Source organism: Betta splendens, chromosome 19 (genome assembly GCF_900634795.4).
Source record: "Betta splendens chromosome 19, fBetSpl5.4, whole genome shotgun sequence".
Lineage (NCBI taxonomy): Eukaryota > Metazoa > Chordata > Actinopteri > Anabantiformes > Osphronemidae > Betta > Betta splendens.
Window position 1 is genome coordinate 3,758,718 of NC_040898.2, and position 21,455 is coordinate 3,780,172.

Sequence of the window (21,455 nt, forward strand, 5' to 3'; positions counted from 1 at the left end):
CCTTCACTCACCTTGACCTGTGACGTGAGGCTCATTTTAACCACCAGGGTGTGCTATTTAGCTGCTTGTGGAGAGGGAAGGGGACATGGGGGGGTGGCCCATCCAATCTGGATCTTCAATCAACAACACCCATGCTACGGTGTAAAACATTAGGATATAATGGTTAATATGATGCTTAACAAACACAATTAACCAAATATTTACATACATATATAGACATTACCATACACACAACTATGACAACTTTTTCCCATTTTTAAACTTATCATCCATCCTAACATACTCTCTCACCCAGGTTGCTTTGAATCTAATTTTACACTAGAGATCAGACTGGTTAATACAAACATCTGTTTACCTTTTAAAGAGAAATCCACCAGCAGCTTTGTTGTGAGAGAAAGGTTTCATCTACTCAATTAAACAACATGCGGTGGGTCGGTGGGTTCCAGTTTAAAGCCGGACAGACACGCCCCTCCTCTTTAACCAGGAAACCAGGCAACAGACAGAATGAGAGGGGCCACGCCAAGGGATGGGGCGATGCCAGAGAACCAATGGGGTAGAGAGCCCTGTGGGGGCACCAAGTCGACTGGAGGGTTGGCACGACACGGTAGGAACAGCTTCAGAGTACACAATCTGAGTAAAACAAACTAGCACACAGATGATACACTAATGCTTTATTAGAGTTCATGCATAAGTCAAGCAACACAAAGACAAATGTGAGCTGAGGCAACTCAGAGATTAGCAATCACACAGCACAGCCTGCCTTATCAGCATATTTCCATACTCTCCAGTGACACGCAAAGACACATACTGCACCCTTGTAAAACAGATCTGAGATGACTCCATTACAAATCACTGACAGAGGTCCCAGTGAAGCAAACCAAGGCTGTGTCAAACAGGAGAGCACAACATGTACTCCTTAAAAAAAATTAACTGAGATAAAAATCTTTGTGTTACAGAACAGCCATCACACATTTACATAGAACACGAAAACAAAAAAAAATAGGAGAGAGGAAGCTTCCCTTCCACAATGTGCAATGTTGATGCTTCGTCAAACGTTAACCGCTTGTTTTGTCATATGCTAGTTAGTTAAAAGAAGTATGAACTTTTGCATCTATTACACAAATATACACTTTATGAGACAAGTGAGAAAACTGGCGAGATCCTCGCTTACAAACACAAGTCAATGATAATCTGCTCTGCACTGTCTGGTTACATTCAGTCCATTCCCCATTTAAACAACAAAATGATTTAAAATAGTGATTTTGAAATAAATTATTTACCCTACTCATACATTTCTTAAGCTCAGATCTGCTTGAGTGTAAGCTGATTTACAGCACGAAAAGGTAGCACGGCCGTCAAAGTGCACTCGTTCTGAGCTCAATGTGACTGCGTAACATGTCGCAATTGTTACTGACAAAAGAATAAAATGTCTCATTTGTAGCGTGACATCTGTGGCAAGCTTGTTTCTGAAAACAAATGTCACGCTGAAAGGTCAGACCTCTTAAGGTGTCAGGAAAAAGAGCCAAAGTGAAATGCACAAACGTAATGTGCAAATAGCTTCTGTAGTGCAATACTGAAGACTTGTTACTGGATATGAAGCGCTGAATTTGGAATTAAAGAAGGGAGCAGACAGGGTTGGAACAGACTAATTATTCTAGATTTTTGTCAAACGACATCAGACATATGATCTGTAGACTAGAAAAAATACAGTACAACGTACAACCATATGTTAAAACTAACTAGTGGAAGCTTGACAGCAACTTCGACTGGGACTCCAATAAAATAGCATCACCACTCACTGTCATTACAATAAATGACACAAAAACATCTCTGCATCCACCTTCAGCATATATAAGAAAGTAATATTCAGCAAATGGGAATGATTACAGCAGGTTCAGGCCAATGAAATCACATCAAAAATAATCTTAATAAATCTTCAGACAGGTTTAGAGGTAATACGATGCATTTATGGGCATGGTGTGATGGGACACCAATCAAAAAACTAGATTTGTATCTTTACAAAATTAAATTCTGCTCACAGTGAGGTACATCCCTAATGTTAGAGCAGCTGGACAAACAAACCTGCTCAAAGAAGGAAAAATAAACTGCTAACAAACACTACATTAAAGTTACTCTTTCATACACACTGTGGCATAAATATACACACTACTCATTTACAGATTTACAACTCAGACTGACTGGCAAAGGGACTAATATAAATACCAAAACAATATCTATGTATGGCAGCTCCGCGGTAGCCACCAATGTTCTGTTGGTGGGATTCTGTCAAGTTGGATTGTTCTAATGCTTGGAGGGCTTGCATAGGAAATTAATTCCCTATCTATGTTCAAAATCAAAATTAGCTGCAACGTGAAGCTCTGCAGTCCACAACAAGAGGTGGGATGTCAGGAGGCTGACTAATTGTGTGTGACACTGGTCATGTGGGTGAGATTCCTTGTCTAGTGCTTTATCAAAACACACATTATCCTACAAAACCTTTGTCTGGTGAGCCTTCCTAGTACGAAATTATCAGACATCATTTATTCCCTTTTTAAAGAGGATAGTGTGTACAAATCTCTGTAGTGTAACTGAAGCGTGTGGTGGTGGTGGATCAGAGCAGATGCGGGTGCACTTAAGTATCAGGTCACTCCATTCTCAGGTGATGTTGCTCAGCTCAGTGGGTTTTATGGTTTTTAAGTCAGAAGTCAAAGAGCGGAAGGTTTACATGGCAAACAAAGAGTCCTCCGGTCTGTCCGGCTTCTTGCGGCTGGGGGTTCCCTGCGGTGCAGCTGGGTTGCTACTGGGTGGCGTCGGTAGACCGGGGGCCAGTTCTGCGGCTTTCGCTCGCTCTTCAAGAAACTTGTCAAATTCTGGAAGTGAGGAGCAACAAAATAAATTAAAAAAAGGCATGATAAAATATAGCAACATTGCAGTAAGTCTTTGCTGTACCTTCACTTGTCACACCCTCCTCGGCTTCATCTCCTTTCTGTAGAATGAAAGGAACAAACTGTCAGAGCTGTAAAACTCTGGTTAACCGACTGCAAACCAGTAGAAACCAAAAAAACCCAAACCACTTATATTGGCAAAAGCACCCAGGTCAGCAAAGTGATAAATACTTACCTGATATATTTCTACTGACACCCATTTTACACAAGTTGAATGCCAAGCTGAAGCACTCAGCTGGATATTACCACTCAAAAATGCACAACTTCAAAGAATGGGCCTGAAATCTGGTAATCGTTCCTTCGTTACGCCGCATAATTTGAAGTGAATTTTCATGTTAAATGTGATCAAAAAGCAAATGGCAAATTTCGGGTTTTGAGGGGCCACTTGGAAATTAGAAATAAAAAGATACAAAAGAAAAAGATAAAAGAGAAGGACAGAGAACTGCAGGCATAAAGAAATAAATCATAATGGGCTCACCACATCTGTACACAGCCACTCCTCTATGTCATCCATGACAGAGGACTGGCCACCGACACCCTACGAGGGCAGCATCAAGACAGCCACAGTTGGCCGGAAAACATCAAACAGCACGCCCACCCCAAACACAACAGAAAATATGATTTAAATAAACTGCAGTAACTTAAATGCAACTTAAGAGAGTACTTCATGACAAAAAAAAAAATATGATGGAAGCATGGATGTTGATGACATCACACAGACCAGACTCGCGTAATGAATCCAAACAAAAGCTTCACCATGCTAAAACTGCTCATATACAAATACAGAAGGAATGCCATGCAGGGCTGGTACAAGAGAATACAACATAAGCAGAAGGAGGATATTTACTTTTTTGTCCCTTGACCACAAGTTAGATCTTACGTTCACATTTCATTTGACTAAAATGCTTGATTCTTACAGTAATAATAAAGGCACCTCCTAGAGAGAAATGCTATACACAACAGTGGCTGACAGAGCAGGAACAGAGCACAATGAAAGGGCAAGAACAACTGATACTAAAAGTCAAAAGCCATGTCAGTCTGGTTAGTTCAGAGGACAAAAGAACAAGTGCGCAGCTGAAGCAGATTATAAAAACTGGAATCTGGACAGGAAGAGTGGTGCAGAGCTATGCAGTCTGGACACTGAACGTCACAAGTTAACACAGGGTCTGTTAGAAACGTTTCAGACACACCTAGAAACTAGATTAAAACTAGATTAGTAACATTAACAGCAGATCAAGTACAGTATGTGAGCGGATTGGTAATGATACAGTGGTACAACACACATACAGTACTCATGAGTCAATGCGCTTATGAAAAGCTGGAAATTACACACTGAACATGAGCAAATGTGTCATGGAGACTCACCGTTCCTGCAGTTGGGCGAAGCACATCCAGGGTGGGAGGAAGGCTGGAAGGAGCGTTTTCTATTGTAGTTCTGAGACAACACAGACATCGGAGCGTTAGGAATGGAGTGTTATTGCTTAAATGCTGGAATGTAAACAGCCAAGCTTGAGATTCTCTCTAAAGCCAATGCTAAGACGTGTCCCTACGTCTTTTGTGGTTCAGACACGGCACCGGTTCTGGTTTGGGCGAACACATCAAAGTCGTCCTGGGCAGGTGGAGGCTTACGGCTGGACAGGGAGCTCAGGGTACTGCTCACACTGTCTGCACCCACGTCTGTAGGGAAAAATGCATAAGCAGGCCTTACTGTCATGCATGTTCCTCACGTGAAACAGGATCACACTGCAAAGACTAAAAACCAACACAGAATACATGACTATCATTCATCCATCAAATGTAGATTGAAGCTGTAAGTGGTAATACATTTATAATGAGGCAGATGTCATTTACATCAAATTCACAAAAACGCATCTCTGCTTTATAAAAAAAATGTATTATCTCTTATTACGAATTTATAGAAATCTTTGTTTTTTTGCTTTTTACCCAATACCTGACAGAACTGGCCCTGTTCTCTGAAAGTGTCAGAAAAAGAAAGAAACTTAAGAGCTTTAAGCATCTTTAGACAATGACAAGATATACTACCAACTTGTGAGAGGTAGGAGCTACATACCAAGACCAGCCAGGCGAGAGGCCAAGGTGGCTGGAGAGGAGGGCCCAGCGGCCGGGGCTGCGACGGTGGTAGGCAGGCTGCTTGGAGTTGCGTTCCCCATGTTGCTAACCACTGCTGGTGAGCCTGGACCGAGGTCTATGAGGTTGTCCTCTGTAGCTTCACTTAGCATCTGGTAAAGAAACAATGAGGCACACTATATGTCTTGTTTCATGTAGGAAGAGATTCAAAATTTCTTTCTCCTTTGATGGGAGCCTACGTAAAGGTATGGTTATTCAGGTTATACAGTTTATGTTTGAGCTAAATATAAAAGAAGGCATGGTGTACAGGAAAAATAAAGTTTGGAAAAGCTGTTGGGTGGCTTTAGGAAAGCATGAAAATGTACAGTAACTGGATAGCAGGAAATTAACAGACACTCCGAAAAACTCTTTCTTAAGGGGGGAGGTTTTAAAAATGTATTTTAAATTTGGTTTCCTAAATATTACTTAAAAAAATACAGTACTTTGATTTCGACTTTCATCAACAAAGATAAAATAATCCCCTTAAGAAGATTGACATACAGCAGGAAGGGAGCAGAAAAGACAAAAATCTAACTGTCTGAGACAATGCAAAGTCAACATGACAGTGCATCTAGTCACTGTCAATCACAGGAAACCTTCAAGTTCAGCGTACTGAGTCAAAACATGCCATATGGGGTGAACCCTACTGGTGGGCCCATATCAATAAGCCGTGTTTCAATAGCAGCTTGTGGGGAGGGGGTGCCTGTTCATTTACAGACAATATTTTCATACTTGCCTGTCTCAGCTAGCCACAGAAACAGAAGAACGGAAAGAAGAGAAGGAAAGAGAGAGTGAATACTGGTAACATGCCTGTGTGGGGACAAGATGTAATGGCATGGCCACTATGACGGGTATATCATGCCTGAAAGGCTGGAAACCCGACAAAAGCAGAGCAAACCATAAACCGTCTTGTGTTTTGCCCAAGTGCTATGGCCCAGGTCATGTTTGTGTATGTTTGCGTGTGTATGTGTGTCTGTGGGTGTGTTTTGCAGGTCAGCTGGTGTCTCACTGATTGGTGGAGCTGAAGGCAGAGGCTGGTACCCATTGGCTGCAGGGAAGAGGCTTCAGATTCAAATATTCTTCATTTCCCAACAGTCCAGAGGACCATCCGAGCAGTGGCAACACCAGCATCGTCTTGGCTATTTGAATTCATTTTTGGGCCCAGGGCTACTGAGATTGAGAATCATTCAGTAAATAGTTTTAGGGGTGTGCTGCCTTTTTCGCTGTGTATGTCTCAGTTGAATGTGTTTGGTTTGTTATTTTCACCATAGGCTTTTGGGATTAAGAGTTTCCTGTTTGTTATTTTGGCCTTGGCTCACTCTGAAGCACTGTAAATACTATTGTCATGTTAAATAGCACATGGGCATCTTGACTGACTTTGGAGGAACAGGGAGCACAGTGTTTGCACTTGCGCGCCTAGACAGAACATTTAAATTCTGTTTCTGAAGAGAAAATGAAAATGGGTATAAGTTAATGACACAAAGTCTGTCTCTTTTTAAAGGCTAGTGATGGTGTGGAGCCTAGTATCCCTTTAAATCTGAGCAGGAATGATAAACTGTAAAAACCGTGCTAGAGGGAGATGACATTTATGATTCTCACTGCTATCAAGCTAACGCCAACTTCTCTTAAAGACTTCATAGTTCGGTATGTTCACAACCCAGCTCTCTGAAGCATCTCTTAGTTACGCTGCTTCTAGGGGGCATCCTTCATACACTGAGCTCCTCCATTTCCACACCTTTCCACTTGCTTACATGGGATTGTTGCACTACATGTAACTAAATAACCACAGCTGTGCTTACATTTGAATTAGACTGTATCAACAAACTGAACTAAATCAAACTAGTTCTGTACCAAAGCTGATACCTCAACTGAGTGTGTACCATTATGGTGACTCATACCTTCACGTCAACAACATAGAATGTTGTTACTTTGCATGTGATGAAAGTAATGCATCATTTTTGTCGGGTTTCCATTAAATTATGCATGTATACCACTGATACATAAGTAACTGACAAACTTGACAAGACACTGAACAGCGTGAAAGACATTGCGAAGCTTGACTGGCAGACTACCATGTAAGCTTATTATAACAACACTTGGAGACAGACGGGAAAGAATGAAGAAAAGGGGCCATCATAGAAAAAGTAATCCTGCAAATGTGGGTTGTTAAACCATCTGAGGCCCCTGCAGACCTACCCCATTGTTGACACTCTGAGCTGAAGACCTCCCAGACCTAAACCTCTCATACCTGAGGTAAACACAATAACATAAAAATGTGAAACCTCTTCATCAATATGTGCAAAGACACAATGATATGCACATATGCTCATTGTTTTCTAACCTCTCATAGCGAAGAAAAATGTTGTTGAGGTCATCATTGACGTGCAGCAGCTCCTCAGTCACTGCCTCATTGGACACACAGGAGATGAGCTCCACTATTCTCTGTTGCATGGCTCTACAAGTTCTGTTGAGCTCCTAAGCACACACACAACACAACATGCTTACACACAACATTCTCTGTGTTATTGGTTTTGTATGCCTTTGTATTCTTAGTGAGGGACTATACTTATAAGCATAGACACACGTCAAGTGATTACTTGCCTGTAGTAGCTCATAGTCTGAAGTGTCCTCCTGTCCTGGGACCATTTCAGTCAACATCTCTGACATCACTTTTGTGTTTCCACGAACAATGTCCAGCTCACTTCGCAGCCGACTAATCTGGACAACACAGATGTGGATTATTAAACCAGCTACATACATATCCATATTTTTGTGTTAGTGAAATTAATTTAGTTTTTTAAACATCTCACTTCTACCAATCCAAATGGAAGCACATCCAGGGTACTTGTGATTTTTTAATGCTAGAATCAAGGACTATTGGCTAAGAACATAAACATTAGCTTAATTTCAAGCATGTTTGTAGAAATGTATTGTGCAGACAATCAGACAATACAATATGGCTTGTGTAAAGCCAAAAGCAATGTAGAGGTCTGTCCTTTTGTAAGGGAGCAGTACATTCCCCTTGGATGAATGCTGTATGATTTGTGGGTGCTTATGAGAGTACCTGTTCAGGGGTAGGATTGATGGACCCAGAGGCATGAATGTTGGGGACCTGAGGGCTGGTATAGGCTGGAGGATTACCATGCGGTGTGGGTTGAGCAGGGGTGCTGTACTTCTGTAGGGTAGAATCACCCTCTGGAGCAGATGCAGTCTAGAAGCAACATAGGAATAGATAATATGCATAACACATACTGACATGGAAGAATTACCATACTAGGGCTCATAAACACCTGGCATCACGCCTCTTACCCGCTGAGGTGTGTGTATAGGTGAAAGAGTCTCCATTTCTGACGTGGGGAACTCAATGCCTTTCCTCTTTAGTTCCTCATAGACTTGAACCACGCCAGTAAGATCTGAAGTGCTTCTGAATGCATCAGCCCATGCCTGGAGAAGTAAAAATAAAAGACATCAAAAGATAGAAAAGAAAACAATGTAACAAAGCAAATGATGAAAGAATAGCCAAAGAGGTCTGTGATCTAAGAATTTCTGTTTGCCTCAAATGCATTCAGTCAACAAACCACAAAGCTTACTCATCAGTGGGCAGACTGAATCTAGTGGGTCATCAAAACAAGAACTACACATGGCAAGAATGCACAAAGGCAATTCTAAGCAATTTCTACTTAATTTACCAAAGTTAAAAAACAGTCCTTGAACCTTAATTGGCACATAATAATATATAATCAATAACATATATATTTAATAAATATATACAATACAATGTAATATAGTATAAAATAGAACAGAAGGCACACCTTAAATTACACAATAAATGGTTGTTGGAAGATGCACGGCGCAACTGCTTTCAGTTAGTTGCGCAAAACATGTTCCCATCTGACTTCTCCTGTCTCCTACAATATACTGCACTATACACCCTCTTCTCGGATGCATGCTGTAGCTTTAGTCACATGATTTCCCATGTGGAAATAGGAGCAGCTCACATGAGCCTTGCAGGATCACCTGAGCTGATGCAGGTAACTAGAGCTGCTCCAGGCTGAAACCCTGGAGACACTGTACTTTACCTGAGGCCCTGCCTGGGGATCACAGGCAACCTCCTGGAGTGCTGCTACTCCAATAAACACCCACACTGCAGACCTCACCTCACACTAATTAAAGAAGTTTGTCTCTCAAACTAATAATGTATACCACAACAACCCACAAAATGATCTCCTTACTATGTTTTATGATAATAATATTAAAACACAGAACAAGGCTACAAGGAAGCAATGCTGCCACTATCTTACCTGAATCAGAGCGAGTACTTTATCTTGGACGATGGTAGGCGGGTTGTTTTTGGGGGAAATTATTTTAACAAGCACACCTTCAACAAAATCCCTGCTAGTGACTAAAGCATGAAAACGATGGCCACAGTTCTTTACACACGTCTCTAGGACCTGATGAATGTGAAGAAGAAATTCAATTAATTTAAGATACTTACACACAAGATACAACAACACTGTAATAAAAACATGTTACAGACAAAAACATAAGCCAAGAAATTGCATAAAAATGATACAATCAAGGGGCCTTTTAGGATTCCAGGAAGGGAAAAAGTTGAAACATTATTTATTCTGGGAATGTGAAACAAGGCTGTATAAATAAAATGATTATTACATGACATTTTTAATAACATGGGTAAGTGTGACTTCTGGTCACTTTAACTCACCGTTAACGTTAGCATTACTTCCCGGTAGTTCCGGTTGCCATTAAGCCTCTTCTTCACTGCTCTAATGGCATCTTTTGGCCTGAACACACAAACAAACAAATTCTTAAATACACATATTAAACACAAAGACAGTGGAGGACATGTTGTTTCGAGCTAAAATTATAATGACCGGAGACATTAATGGGCACTTTGAAAGCACTGACAGCGATTTAGAGAAAACTAGGCACAGATTTAGAAAGCTAAATACTAGAGCAATGCCATTGATTCAAGTGCAAATAATAACAATGTTACTAAAATAATCTGATTTTCTTGAGGAGTGGTGGGTGTGTGATATCCTTTACATTTGCCCAAAACAAAAAAAAGGAAAGGCAGGCTGTTCTGTGCTGTGTTTAGCACACTGCTTCAAGGTAGCTTATCAAACAGGACCTGGACTTTACACACAGTACAAGGTTAATGAAGCAATGGCGACTTGCATAAATGCACCTTAGCATAACCACATCAAGGCTTTATTCCCTAATGCGACATGTCTAAAGACTGACTGGTTTACCTTTAAAACGCGTTCTTTCACCAATGAAAGCATTGCGGAACTACTGTCAAACAGGGTTAATAAATAACGTATATATGGACATTTACTGCCTTTCCCGGTGTACTCACCCATCCTCTGTTTCATTGATGATATCACATATTTCCATGTTGAGGGTCCAGTCTTCACTTTGCAAAGAGCCATCAGTGGCTCTCTCTGGAAGATAAAACGATTTAAGAACTTAAGAAACTCGCCCACACACACGTCTCCGCAAAAACGCTTCAAAAACACGTATGACGATGGCTGTCAGCTAGCTTTTAGCCAGCCTAGCTATTAATCATCATTTAATATACAATATAAGTAATGGAAATTGGGTCTACCACTCGCCAGGCGCTTTATGGTAACACAAAACAGACACGTAACGGTCATTTTTTAGCATTTATGCTAACACAATGGCTAGCTAACGGTATCTTTCCAGCTGTAGAGAACTCATTCAGGGATGTTAGCATGCTAAAGGCAGTAATGGCGTAAATACCTCTTGCGCTAAACCGTTAAATTTCTGGGACATAAACAACTATCGCAACGTGGAGTTTTCTCCTAAACAATTATATACACACCGATGCAATGTCCAACAGGGGTACTATAAGGATTTCCCAAAAGAAACTCCATCTTGCTCAACAACAAACAAGTCAATCCATGGGACGTAGTGATGATACTTGGGAAAACGTCCAGCAAGTCCCGCCTACAGGGCTACACGATTGGTTGAGAAATCCTGACATTTGACCTGATTGGACAGTGAAGTCATACATCACGAGAGTTAGGCGACTGTAAATAAAAGACATCAAAGGTTGCATCAATAAAAAACAAATGGCTCTTTTATAACCGTGGCGCTCGTTCCGGAATTATCAGTAACAGTGTTCATAGAACGTGGCGATTGTCTCATAATAACCCACGGCGACGCCGTCGTTCAGAGATGTGTTGCACATGCTTTACTGTATTTAGTTTGGCACATATCCCGCAGATTACTCCTTTAAGTAGAAATGGGTCTGGGCTCTTAACAGAGAAAATATTATTAATTACATTGTTTTAATAATTTGTTTAAATTACTTTGTTTTAATTCTAAAATTTTGATTAAATTGATACTGGTAAGCAAGGTTATGAATTTTAAGTCAAGAAGAAATGCATATTTAAAAAAAAAAACATGCCCAGCGATGGACTGGTGACCTGTCCAGGGATTACCCTGCCTCTCGCCCATAGATAGCTGTACCCCCGCAACCCGCATGGGACTAAGCGGTGGAAACTGGATGGATGTATAAAATGGAGCCCAAATTTGTATAAAAAAGTAAATGATACTCGAGGGGTCATACTCTGTGACAGGCTTCTGAAGTCTTATTCAGTACAACATTTTATTGATTCAGATGACCAGTGTTAGCTATTAAAATATTAAAGTACACATAACAGATAACAATAATCTAATTTCCAGGAAATATTTTTAATGAATTATTTTTACCTACTCCAGGTAAATACCTTACACTTGAACCATACTTTTACTAAATACCACGCGGTGCAATGGGTGAACAGTTTGTTAATATGCCATATCCACTTTTTAGTACACAAATACTGAAAGAAAGCTGGCTTGGTGTAAATATTACTCCACCAAACAGACAGACAAATTTATCATCATTCTGTCAAAACAATTTCCAGTCTGAAATTTCATGGCTGTATGAGAACCAACTGGAAACCCAGGAAGGAGTGTCACACTTGGCAACTGACACACATAAACATAGCCAATAATACGTAGTGCTGGAGTGAGATGATTCTTTCACCGAACAGAGGCAGAACACCTGTCACTAATAAGTTAAACAAACAGGACTTGTGTTTTTGTCTGCATAAATAAAGAAGCATAGGATAAAAAAGGTAAAACAAATATGCTCCAAGCTTTTTTCAGCTTTAAATTTCAGCAGATTTTATTCCATTGTCACGCTCAGTCTTGCAGAAGTTTGCGCTTCACAGTTGAACTCTCTGATGAGAGGTGAACAAAAAGAGCTCCAGCAGCAGTCCGTGCCCTCAGCTCATACATATCGTAATCATGGGCCCACTCCACACTTCCCCAGCGTCGAATCTATGAAAAAGAAAATGTAACAATGACTGTAGTCAGGTCCAAAGTACAGCAGAGAAAAGTAACAAATTGTGAAGAGAAGTCAGCTGCTTCTCCTCTACCTGATATTCCTCCTCCAGTCTGGAGAGTAGCACAGCCTCTTGCACACTCAGATGTCGGTCAATCACGCCCAGTGACAGCACAATGGACTTCAGCTGTGTAATCACATACTCAAGCCCTGCACAAGAGAAGCCTCATTATTGTAGAGCTCTACTTCAATTATTGCACATTTTACAATACTATAAACACTATACTATACAACTTTTACAATTTAATTTTTGGCTAAATTGTTTAAAATAATAAAATTCCCACGGATACATTTAAACCATGCCATACCAAACAAGACAATATTGTTTAAGGTTTGTCAATGTGCCACCTGTCAAAGACCAGAAGTTGTAGGAATTCAAGTGTTGCCGGAATGTGTCTTTCGTTGCATCTGGGATCTCAGGACCTAAAATATTGTATGAGGAGCCAATGGTGACATCATACCTGCAATTAAGTTTAAGACGGCATTTAAGAAAGAGCTTAGTGCAATGATGTAATTTACCGCTGCTATTTTGGGAGAAGCTGGTTTTAGTTTGTGGTCCTTGACCATAACACAAACTAATGTGACTATTACCGGTTTTCTATCCAATGCAGCACAGGATCCCACTCATTCTTCTGCAGCTCGACCAAGGCAAGAGGCTCCTCTACTCTGTAACTACACAAAAAGGTTTACATGTAAATACACTATTATGAAAGAATAATTTGAAAAATTTGTATGTTGTGCCATCTATCCTCCAATAATCACATTTGTGAATACACATTAAATGCAGTATACTATATGTTTATAATACACTGGCTATTGAAGTGGGGTGGAACAGTCATGCAGTGGGTAGCACTGTCACCTCACAGCAAGAGGGCCCTGGGTTTGATTCCCAGGGTGGACCGGGTGCCTTTCTGTGTGGAGTTTGCATTTTCTTCCCGTGTTCGTGTGGGTTCTCTCCGGTCCAAAAACATGCATTAGGTTCATTGGTCAATCTACATTGCCCGTAGGTGTGAATGTGTGTATGCATGGTTGTCTGTCTATGGGATTAGGTGGTAGAAGATGGATGGATTGCTATTCATGTACTATACAGTATATGGTAAAGAAATAAGCAGTATACCAGACAGTGTCAGTCTCCAGGAACTTGAGAGCAGCATTGATCATTTGGTCTTTGTTACGCTGAGTAGGGTTATCGAGAGCTGTGTTGCACAGTGTGGTCTGCAGGAAAATAGAGAATAAATCAGAGAATAAATCAACACACGCATTTTAGTCAGTAAAATTTTTGTTATTCCTTTACCACCACTAAGAAACAACTAAAACATGGCATACGAAAATTAGAACTAACCGTACCTAATCACTTAGCTACACACACCTACTTTCAAAAAGTATAACTTATACCTCTTTCTGTATCACACAACTATAATAAATCAAGTCTGCTTGTTTATTATCCATTCATTCAGAATTTGTTGGTTTCCTAAATGTTTTTGCTGTAGAGAATAGCAATAACTATAAACAGATTAAACGTATATCACCCACTTGTTTAAAAAAAACAATGTGAACTCTTCTACCCATAAGCAAACACAAAAATAGGCCCAAACCAAAGATAGAGATAATAAACTGTGTTTCAAACATCATCCACACCCCACAGGCAGTACCAGGTGCATTGTGTAGAACTTGAGTGTGTCCCTTTGAGCATCCCACTCAGTTGCCACGGCGATGGCCATGGCTTCATTTGGTACTGTGAAAAGTTTCCCTCCTGGGGTTTTCAGTTTTCTTTGGTCTAGGTTGACCTCGAACATACCACCTAAATAAAAATAAATGAATAAAGAAAGAAAAAAAATGAAATTATATATATGTAATACATGCTACCGCCTAGTATTTTCACAATAAACCCTCACATAACCTATTTAACTCTTTCATTTGAGACTTACCTTCTCCTTGGGATATGCTGACATCCTGATAAAATCTTTTTCGCTCTGGTATCAAAACATATCACAGTCAATAATAATACAGCGTTAAGTTACTGTTTACAAATGCATTACTGCTACACACTGAGTTGCATTGAGTTCACTTACCTGTTGTAGTTGTGGAGTATTTTGAAGCAAACCTGCAGCGCCGATAGATTGGGCACACTTTGCGAAGGTAAAAGGCATTTCCAAAGTGACTATGAAGCTTAGCGAGTGTCCTAAACATAACGGCAAGTAAGTGTGTTTATAAGCTAGCTGAAAAAGACGCAGACAGGTCCTGTTAGTCTATTTTTTTGGAATTCCTCAGTGAACTGGAAGCAACATTTCTGCGCGATTGCTGTTAAATATGTCTATTTCCATCAAAATATTTATATCCCTTTCAAAGAAGCTCTCGCGGTCCACAGCATGCGCGACCTTCTGTATTTGACAGAAAGCGTTGTACGTTCAGGTACTAGCTGGGAGATGTAGTTTATTGTGTGCTTGTAGGTAATGTTACGTAACTGGAGAAAACTACATTCAAATCCACCCAGAAAGTCTTCCGTATGTCCAACCAATGAGATTTTAGGATCTACGCTAGTGCGCACAGCCGACCAATGAAAGGCACAGATGCTGCTGCATAAGGCGCCGTGTCCAAGTCCACTTACTTTTCTGGGTGCTGGGTTCCTAGTAAAGTAAATTGTGGAAGAATTAGGGGAGATTTTGATGTTGGTGTACCGTTTCAGACCTTCATCACCTCTTCCTAGACGCCGACAGGGTCTTTCGCCCAAACGACCATTGACCACGGTTGGTGCCCAGCCAACGTAGCGGGAGCCATGCCTGTCCCCGCTGGATACGTTAGCGACTCCCCCTCCGCGGCCTTCGCATCCTCGGCCTTGCTTATTCCGCCGCCACCGATAAACACACAGCAGCCCGGCGTCGTCACTTCGCTGCTGTACAGCGGCTCCAAGTTCAGGGGCCACCAGAAGAGCAAAGGGAACTCCTATGACGTGGAGGTTGTCCTGCAGGTGGGCGCTGTGACACTAATGTGTCATTATTCAGGCGGGCTGATTTGCTCAAGTGTCAAACGTGCGATGTGATGATTTGACAGGTGGTGAGTCGCTGAGCTCTGGCCTGTCTCTGGGTAACTAGCGTTGGATGGATCGTGTCCCAAACGTGCCTTTACTATACGACAACCTACACCTATTTATTGTTTTTGACAAAATAGCGTTGCTAGAGACTGAATTAGTTTGACTGCAGAATTTGTATAGTGGCTTTTGATAAAATGCACCTTTATCGCAGTTGTAGAGTTATACATTTATATTGCATAAATAAAGCATGACAGCATCTTGTGATTGTAATATGTGCACAGAAAAAACTACCTAGAGAGTTATTTAGATTCATTTTAAATAAGCAAATATCTATTTTGTCCGTTAAGCAAAACTCAGTAAACCATAATAACCAAGTAAAAATGTCCTTAGAAATGTTTGTTCCCTTAATTTGTAAATGTTGTTTAGACTTATTATGTGTCTAAACACGCTTAAATGTGGTAATCCCAGCCACCCTGGCAGATCTACTGCCTGGATGGGACGCTGTGAGCGGCTTTGTTTACAGATGTGCTGTGGGTTTAAAGTCTGTAGATTGAGCCAATAAAAGGTCCAGAAGCGGCTCCGGCGCAGTCTTAGCTGTATACTTTTCATGCTGAAAGGGGAACCGCCACCGCCGTCTCAGGTGTCATGCACTCAGCTGGTTTTCTTTTTAGTGATTTTACTTCGGCAGGAATTTATCCTCTCTCCCCGTATCTTTTGCTGAGAGGTAAGATGGTGCTGTCTGATAAAGAGGTCGCATTTATCGTGGTGATGAGCACAGAATCATCAGATTCTAGAATCTAGACTCATGTCAGAGATAATGAAAATAGATCACAATTTAATTTAGTGTAAATTTAAAACCTTTGTCAAAGTTGCGGTGTGAGTCGAGGCCAATAGACAAACAAGATCTATACAGTAGTGTATATAAATTTTACAACGCAAAGAAGGTGTATATACTTTTTAAAACAACTGTAAGTAAGAAGTAAATGTCAACAAAAATGTTTGTCTCTTAAAGCATGTTACAATGGAGGATTCGTACCTGTGCGGCTACCTGAAGATAAAAGGACTGACAGAGGTAACAGAAGAATTCTCTTTATTCAGCCACTAACAATATCTGACAGATTTCTCTGCTTGGTTTAATTTACATCTAATATACAAATTCCAACTATGAGTAGTGTCTTGACTTTCATAGGAATACCCAACTTTAACAACATTCTTCGCTGGAGAGATCATCAGCAGGAAGCGGCCGTTTCTCACGCGAAAATGGGATGCAGACGAGGATGTTGATCGTAAGCACTGGGTGAGTTGAACAGCTTTCGTTCTGTGCACATCAAAGGTTAAGGTTAATAACCCTCTTGATTCCTTTTTTTTTCTAAAAATTAAAAAATCTGCATCTCGGAACCTTTTTAAAAATAAAATGTTTCTGTAGCTGCAGCTTCTAACTTATTGAAGCATCATTTAAATTAGTCTACATACAGCAATGCCTCAGGATATACAGTACAGCTGGATTGTTTACTGTGATTTAATGCATTTCTATTTTGTTTCAAGGGCAAGTTTCAGGCCTTCTATCAGTATGCAAAGACATTCAACTCGGATGATTTTGACTATGACGATCTGAAGAGCTCTGACTATATTTTCATGAGGTGGAAGGTAAGGTGTCGTTTACAGCAGTCTTGACCATACTGTAATTCATCCCTGACCTGCAGTTGCTGCTTTTTGCCTTCCTATCCATGTCACCAGGAGCAGTTTCTGGTCCCAGACCATACAATCAAAGACATCAGTGGAGCTTCTTTTGCCGGTTTCTACTACATTTGCTTCCAGAAATCCACAGCAACTATTGAGGGCTACTACTACCACAGGAGCTCAGAATGGTAATGTTATATACTGTCGAGTTCTAATAGTAGCATTTAACAAACTCACACCACCAATAACATTACTACAGTATGTCAGAATCCTTAAAAATTCGATTAGCTCTGAGTGCTGGATCCCAGAATAATGAAGGCATAGAGGAAATTCTCTGAGGCTTGGAAAATGTCCAATGCAAAATGAAGTTTGCATTCAGACGTAATTTAAATAATTCAGTTGGTACCTTTATTTAATTAGCAAAACGATAAAAAATCACTAGAGTTACACCATACCCAACACATCACACACTGTCTGTAAACGGAGTTCAAACAAGTACATCACACAGAAACCTGGGAAATCATATTGTTCTGATAAGAAACTGAACTCTTTCTTACACACAGTACAGCATGTCGTTTACCTTTTGGCAGATTTTCTCAAATTTGATATGTAGAATTATTAATATGTTAAGAGTTTTAAAAAGATTGCAGCATATTGATTCCTAACCCTTGTATCGTGATATTTCATATTATATCAATCCTAAATTGTAAAAATATTAGAACTTAAAACGGTTGTACCAGAATCTGCAGCGATTCAGAAGGGTGCAATGGTATCAGTGGCTGTCTCTGCGCAAAGCAGAGGGATTTGTGTTTAAATATGCAATAAGAAATGTGATCACATTCTTTTATCGCTCAGATGAATGAGACACAGTCCAGAGATGCTGGACTGTGTCACATTAATCTGTGTGACGAACTGAAGCCTGACAGTAGTATCATCAGTTCTTTTTCTGTATTGCACCCTACAGTGAGTCCAACAGGTCCTCTCGTTTGTGTCACATGATTTCTGTAAACATTGTATCCATGGCACACTAACACACACTAACTACCTGTATCTTGGCTGCTGGTTTGACTGCTCATTTGACCCCAGTTGCATCTCAGATGCCTTACTCACCTTCGCTCCTGTGCTCTTTTGTGTCTTGAAACACAACGTATCAAACAACAGTTTGTGTCGCACACATATTTTCACATTCAAATTTGAGAGTTTCTGATTTTTGATGATGATTCCGCTACATGCATGTGTAAAACCCAAAGACAACTCTAGGTTGATTTTGCTAACTTTGCTCTGTGTTTCACAATGGGAATTACTTGAGCGTGACCAACCATGGAAGTTTCAGTGATTGACCCATGTGGGGGCCTATGCCCACTGCACGTTGCCATGGTCGACTGCCCCTTTTACTGTAGCTCTTTCACTTTCCTCCCATGAGAAACTAGAAGCTCCCTTGTTGTATCTATGCAGCCTGGTTCCCTGACTAGAGTCCAGCTAATTCGTCCAGCTGAGCCCAGGCTTTACCTGACTGGGGGCGGAGGGAGACCTACCGGTATATTATACAGTATTAAGAGGCTTCGCCAGTGAAGCAGCATTTACAGTACTTGCCTGCATGATAGAGATGTTACTGGTCGAGTTTTTTCAAAAGTAAGCTATCCACCAAGATTAACTTGCTCAAAACTGAGCCTGCCTGAGCTTTTAGTGGCTTATCATCTTCCCCCAAAACACACGTATCATCAAATATTTCTCAGCATTCCTCAACTTTCAGAGGCTGTAATAATATGCAGCCCAGTCAGTGTGCTACTGTATGTGTTGTCTGTATGCCAAGCAGAGATTCCGACATTCACCAACTGGATTCAAGGCCCCCCCCCCATTCCTGCTCTGGAATGAAACCTTGTGCTGTAAATGACCTCATCCTGTGCTTTTCTGGAGGAGCAGTCCAAGTGATGTGGAGACAGAGGTCTTTGGCTTAACCTGTGTGGCCTGGTCAAAGCTCAGAAGGCATTAACAGGCTAAGCCAGTTAACCCAAGCCCATGGGGTAAACACTCTTTTACACCAGTGGCAGCAAGAAAATGTGCTTCCCACCCCATCAAGTGCAAGAAGAATTGGTCCACTTGACCTGTCTCATCTGTCACCCTCCGCCTCTCCCTCTCCTTTAACGAGAAGGTGATGAAAGACAAAGGCTCAGAGGCTTTCATTGTTCACTTTTTTTTAAAGCACAGCCTCAGTCTCCTCATGTTCATAGCGAAGACCGCCAGGGCCACAGTGTAACACGTTGCAGCAGCACCTTATTAGTGTCACCTGGAGGCCCACGTGAGTGGACTAGATTTCCCCCTGTGAAACACGAAGCAAATGTTTGGTTGCTTGAGGTATTTCACAAATGCACCCTTTCTCACACGTGCATGAAAATATATGGATTTTATGATTTTAACTTAAATTTCAGGTCCAAAATATATGGGAGCAAAAGTACAAGTACAAAATCTGTACAAAAGTAAAGATCGAAAAAACGTAACTAAATACTGCTCCAAATTCTTTAATTGCAGGGTTAATGTGTTTTTATATATTTTTTCTCAAATTTAATATGTAGAATTATTTATATTTTAAGAGTTTTAAAAAGATTGCAGAATATTGATTCCTAACCCTTGTATCGTGATGTGTTATACTGTAGCAATCCTAAATAGTAAAAATATTCGAACTTAAAACTATACATATATTTTTCACCTTTTTATTTGCTATTACGTTTTCCAGTCCAGTTGTCTGTCATCAAATCTCCACTTGTATTCCAACGTGTATTGTGTTGTTTCACCACAGGTACCAGTCTCTGAACCTCACTCACGTACCCGAGCACAGCGCAGCAATCTACGAATTTCGGTGACCCCGTCTGCTCGTGTGAATTTTTTTTTGCTTTCTGTGGATGAAGACTTGATGCAAAGCAGAGGTCTGTGGATGCTAATGAGGATGCAAAACAAGTGGGCACGGAACTTTGAACTTTGGCAAAGTGCAAACCCGCACGTTCTCAATGAACAGCTGAACGGTGCATGAGATACAGTATAGGACAAATGAATGTATTTATCAGTGGGAAGGATGAAAGAGAGCAACAATGCTCCCTGGCTGGAGCATTCAAAGATAGAGCCAACACCAAAGACTGGGTGTGGTTCATATGGTCTACCCATTTTTTTCCCCATTTATTTTAATGTGTTTTTAAAGATTATGCTTGACACAGAATCCCAGGACACTTTATAAGCAGACTTGGGAGATTTCCTCCTGCCACTAAAACGCGTCCAGCTTCCTTCCAGTCGATACAGGCTGAGCAGCACCGACCGTTGGACACGGATTTCTGTGAGGGGTCTGCTGTTATAATCATACTAAATAAATTATGTGTCTGTGGAAGAAAATCAACAAGAGAGACATTTGGCTCGATTGAAGCTCTCGGAGTTTAAAGGTTTGAGCGTGAGCTAGCTTGTAAGCTACAATGACAGTATTTCTTAAAGCTAAGGCGGTTCTTTGTTTGCCTGCACAGAATATTTAGTTTTGTTCTGAAAAATTATGAGCGACGCACAAAAGCAACATATTCCCTGTTTGTGTTCATAAAACTGCTATTATGACACGTAATTGCTGTGGATCTTGTATCGGGGGTAGTTTGGGACAAGGATGGACTAAATGTTACTAATGGACGTTGTCAGGATTATTTGTGTCCATTTCAAAAGGTTCAATGATGCTTGTCAGGCTTTTAGTCTTTTTAAAGGTCTACAGCTACATGTTTGTGTACGAACCTTCTTTTTACCCTGCACTTTGCATTTCAAGAGAAAGTTTTACATATTATTATTATTATTATTATTATTATTATTATTATTATTATTATTATTATTATTATTATTATTATAAATGTCCCTGAATATGTGTAAACTATGCAATAGTTTTAGCAGAGAACTCTAAACAAAACCTTCTGCTTTCAGAGACAGAATTCTATTCTATCCTTCTATGGAAAAAAAGTTTTACCTTGATTGAAAAGAAGTATTTTTGTTAAATGGCCTATAGAGATGTTCTCCCTGATGTTCCATGTGATGGTGCCATCTTTTCAAATCCTATCAGAGCTGTATGATAACAGACGTGTGTTTGTGTGAGAATAAGCTTGGCGTTGATTGGTATCGTGACTGTATAGAATGGATTGTTATTTTGAAAACGGAAAACATAAAAAAAAAAATGAATACTGTGTTTTGGTTTTCCAATTAAAACTGTATTTTTATACCACAA

The 21,455-nt window shown here is 40.4% G+C and overlaps 3 protein-coding genes across 4 annotated transcripts; 1 reads left to right on the plus strand and 2 right to left on the minus strand.

Annotated features, from left to right (window-relative positions):
* Positions 1 to 656: 656 nt before the first annotated feature.
* Positions 657 to 11,095, minus strand: tom1l2 (target of myb1 like 2 membrane trafficking protein). Of its 2 annotated transcripts, XM_029134597.3 has the most exons (15): positions 10,936 to 11,095; positions 10,450 to 10,534; positions 9,796 to 9,874; positions 9,374 to 9,523; positions 8,382 to 8,516; positions 8,137 to 8,283; positions 7,674 to 7,790; positions 7,414 to 7,547; positions 7,269 to 7,320; positions 5,017 to 5,185; positions 4,496 to 4,622; positions 4,311 to 4,380; positions 3,424 to 3,483; positions 2,950 to 2,986; positions 657 to 2,870 (listed from the first exon to the last, which is right to left on the minus strand). In XM_029134597.3, exons 1-15 carry the CDS (start codon positions 10,985 to 10,987, stop codon positions 2,722 to 2,724), a joined length of 1,563 nt encoding a protein of 520 aa, XP_028990430.1. In that variant the 5' UTR covers positions 10,988 to 11,095; the 3' UTR covers positions 657 to 2,721. The 2 variants fall into 2 exon arrangements, with proteins under 2 accessions (XP_028990430.1, XP_028990431.1); XM_029134598.3 differs by lacking the exon at positions 3,424 to 3,483.
* A 594-nt stretch (positions 11,096 to 11,689) lies between these two features.
* Positions 11,690 to 15,074, minus strand: atpaf2 (ATP synthase mitochondrial F1 complex assembly factor 2). Its single transcript, XM_029134698.3, has 8 exons — positions 14,577 to 15,074; positions 14,433 to 14,477; positions 14,157 to 14,305; positions 13,622 to 13,719; positions 13,096 to 13,176; positions 12,853 to 12,965; positions 12,539 to 12,654; positions 11,690 to 12,440 (listed from the first exon to the last, which is right to left on the minus strand). Exons 1-8 carry the CDS (start codon positions 14,692 to 14,694, stop codon positions 12,303 to 12,305), a joined length of 858 nt encoding a protein of 285 aa, XP_028990531.1. The 5' UTR covers positions 14,695 to 15,074; the 3' UTR covers positions 11,690 to 12,302.
* Positions 15,075 to 15,095: 21 nt separating this feature from the next.
* On the plus strand, positions 15,096 to 21,455 carry LOC114846013 (glucose-induced degradation protein 4 homolog). Its single transcript, XM_029134699.3, has 6 exons — positions 15,096 to 15,472; positions 16,548 to 16,607; positions 16,725 to 16,832; positions 17,081 to 17,182; positions 17,273 to 17,403; positions 20,013 to 21,455. The coding sequence occupies exons 1-6, from the start codon at positions 15,281 to 15,283 to the stop codon at positions 20,074 to 20,076; spliced, it is 657 nt and encodes a 218-aa protein (XP_028990532.1). The 5' UTR covers positions 15,096 to 15,280; the 3' UTR covers positions 20,077 to 21,455.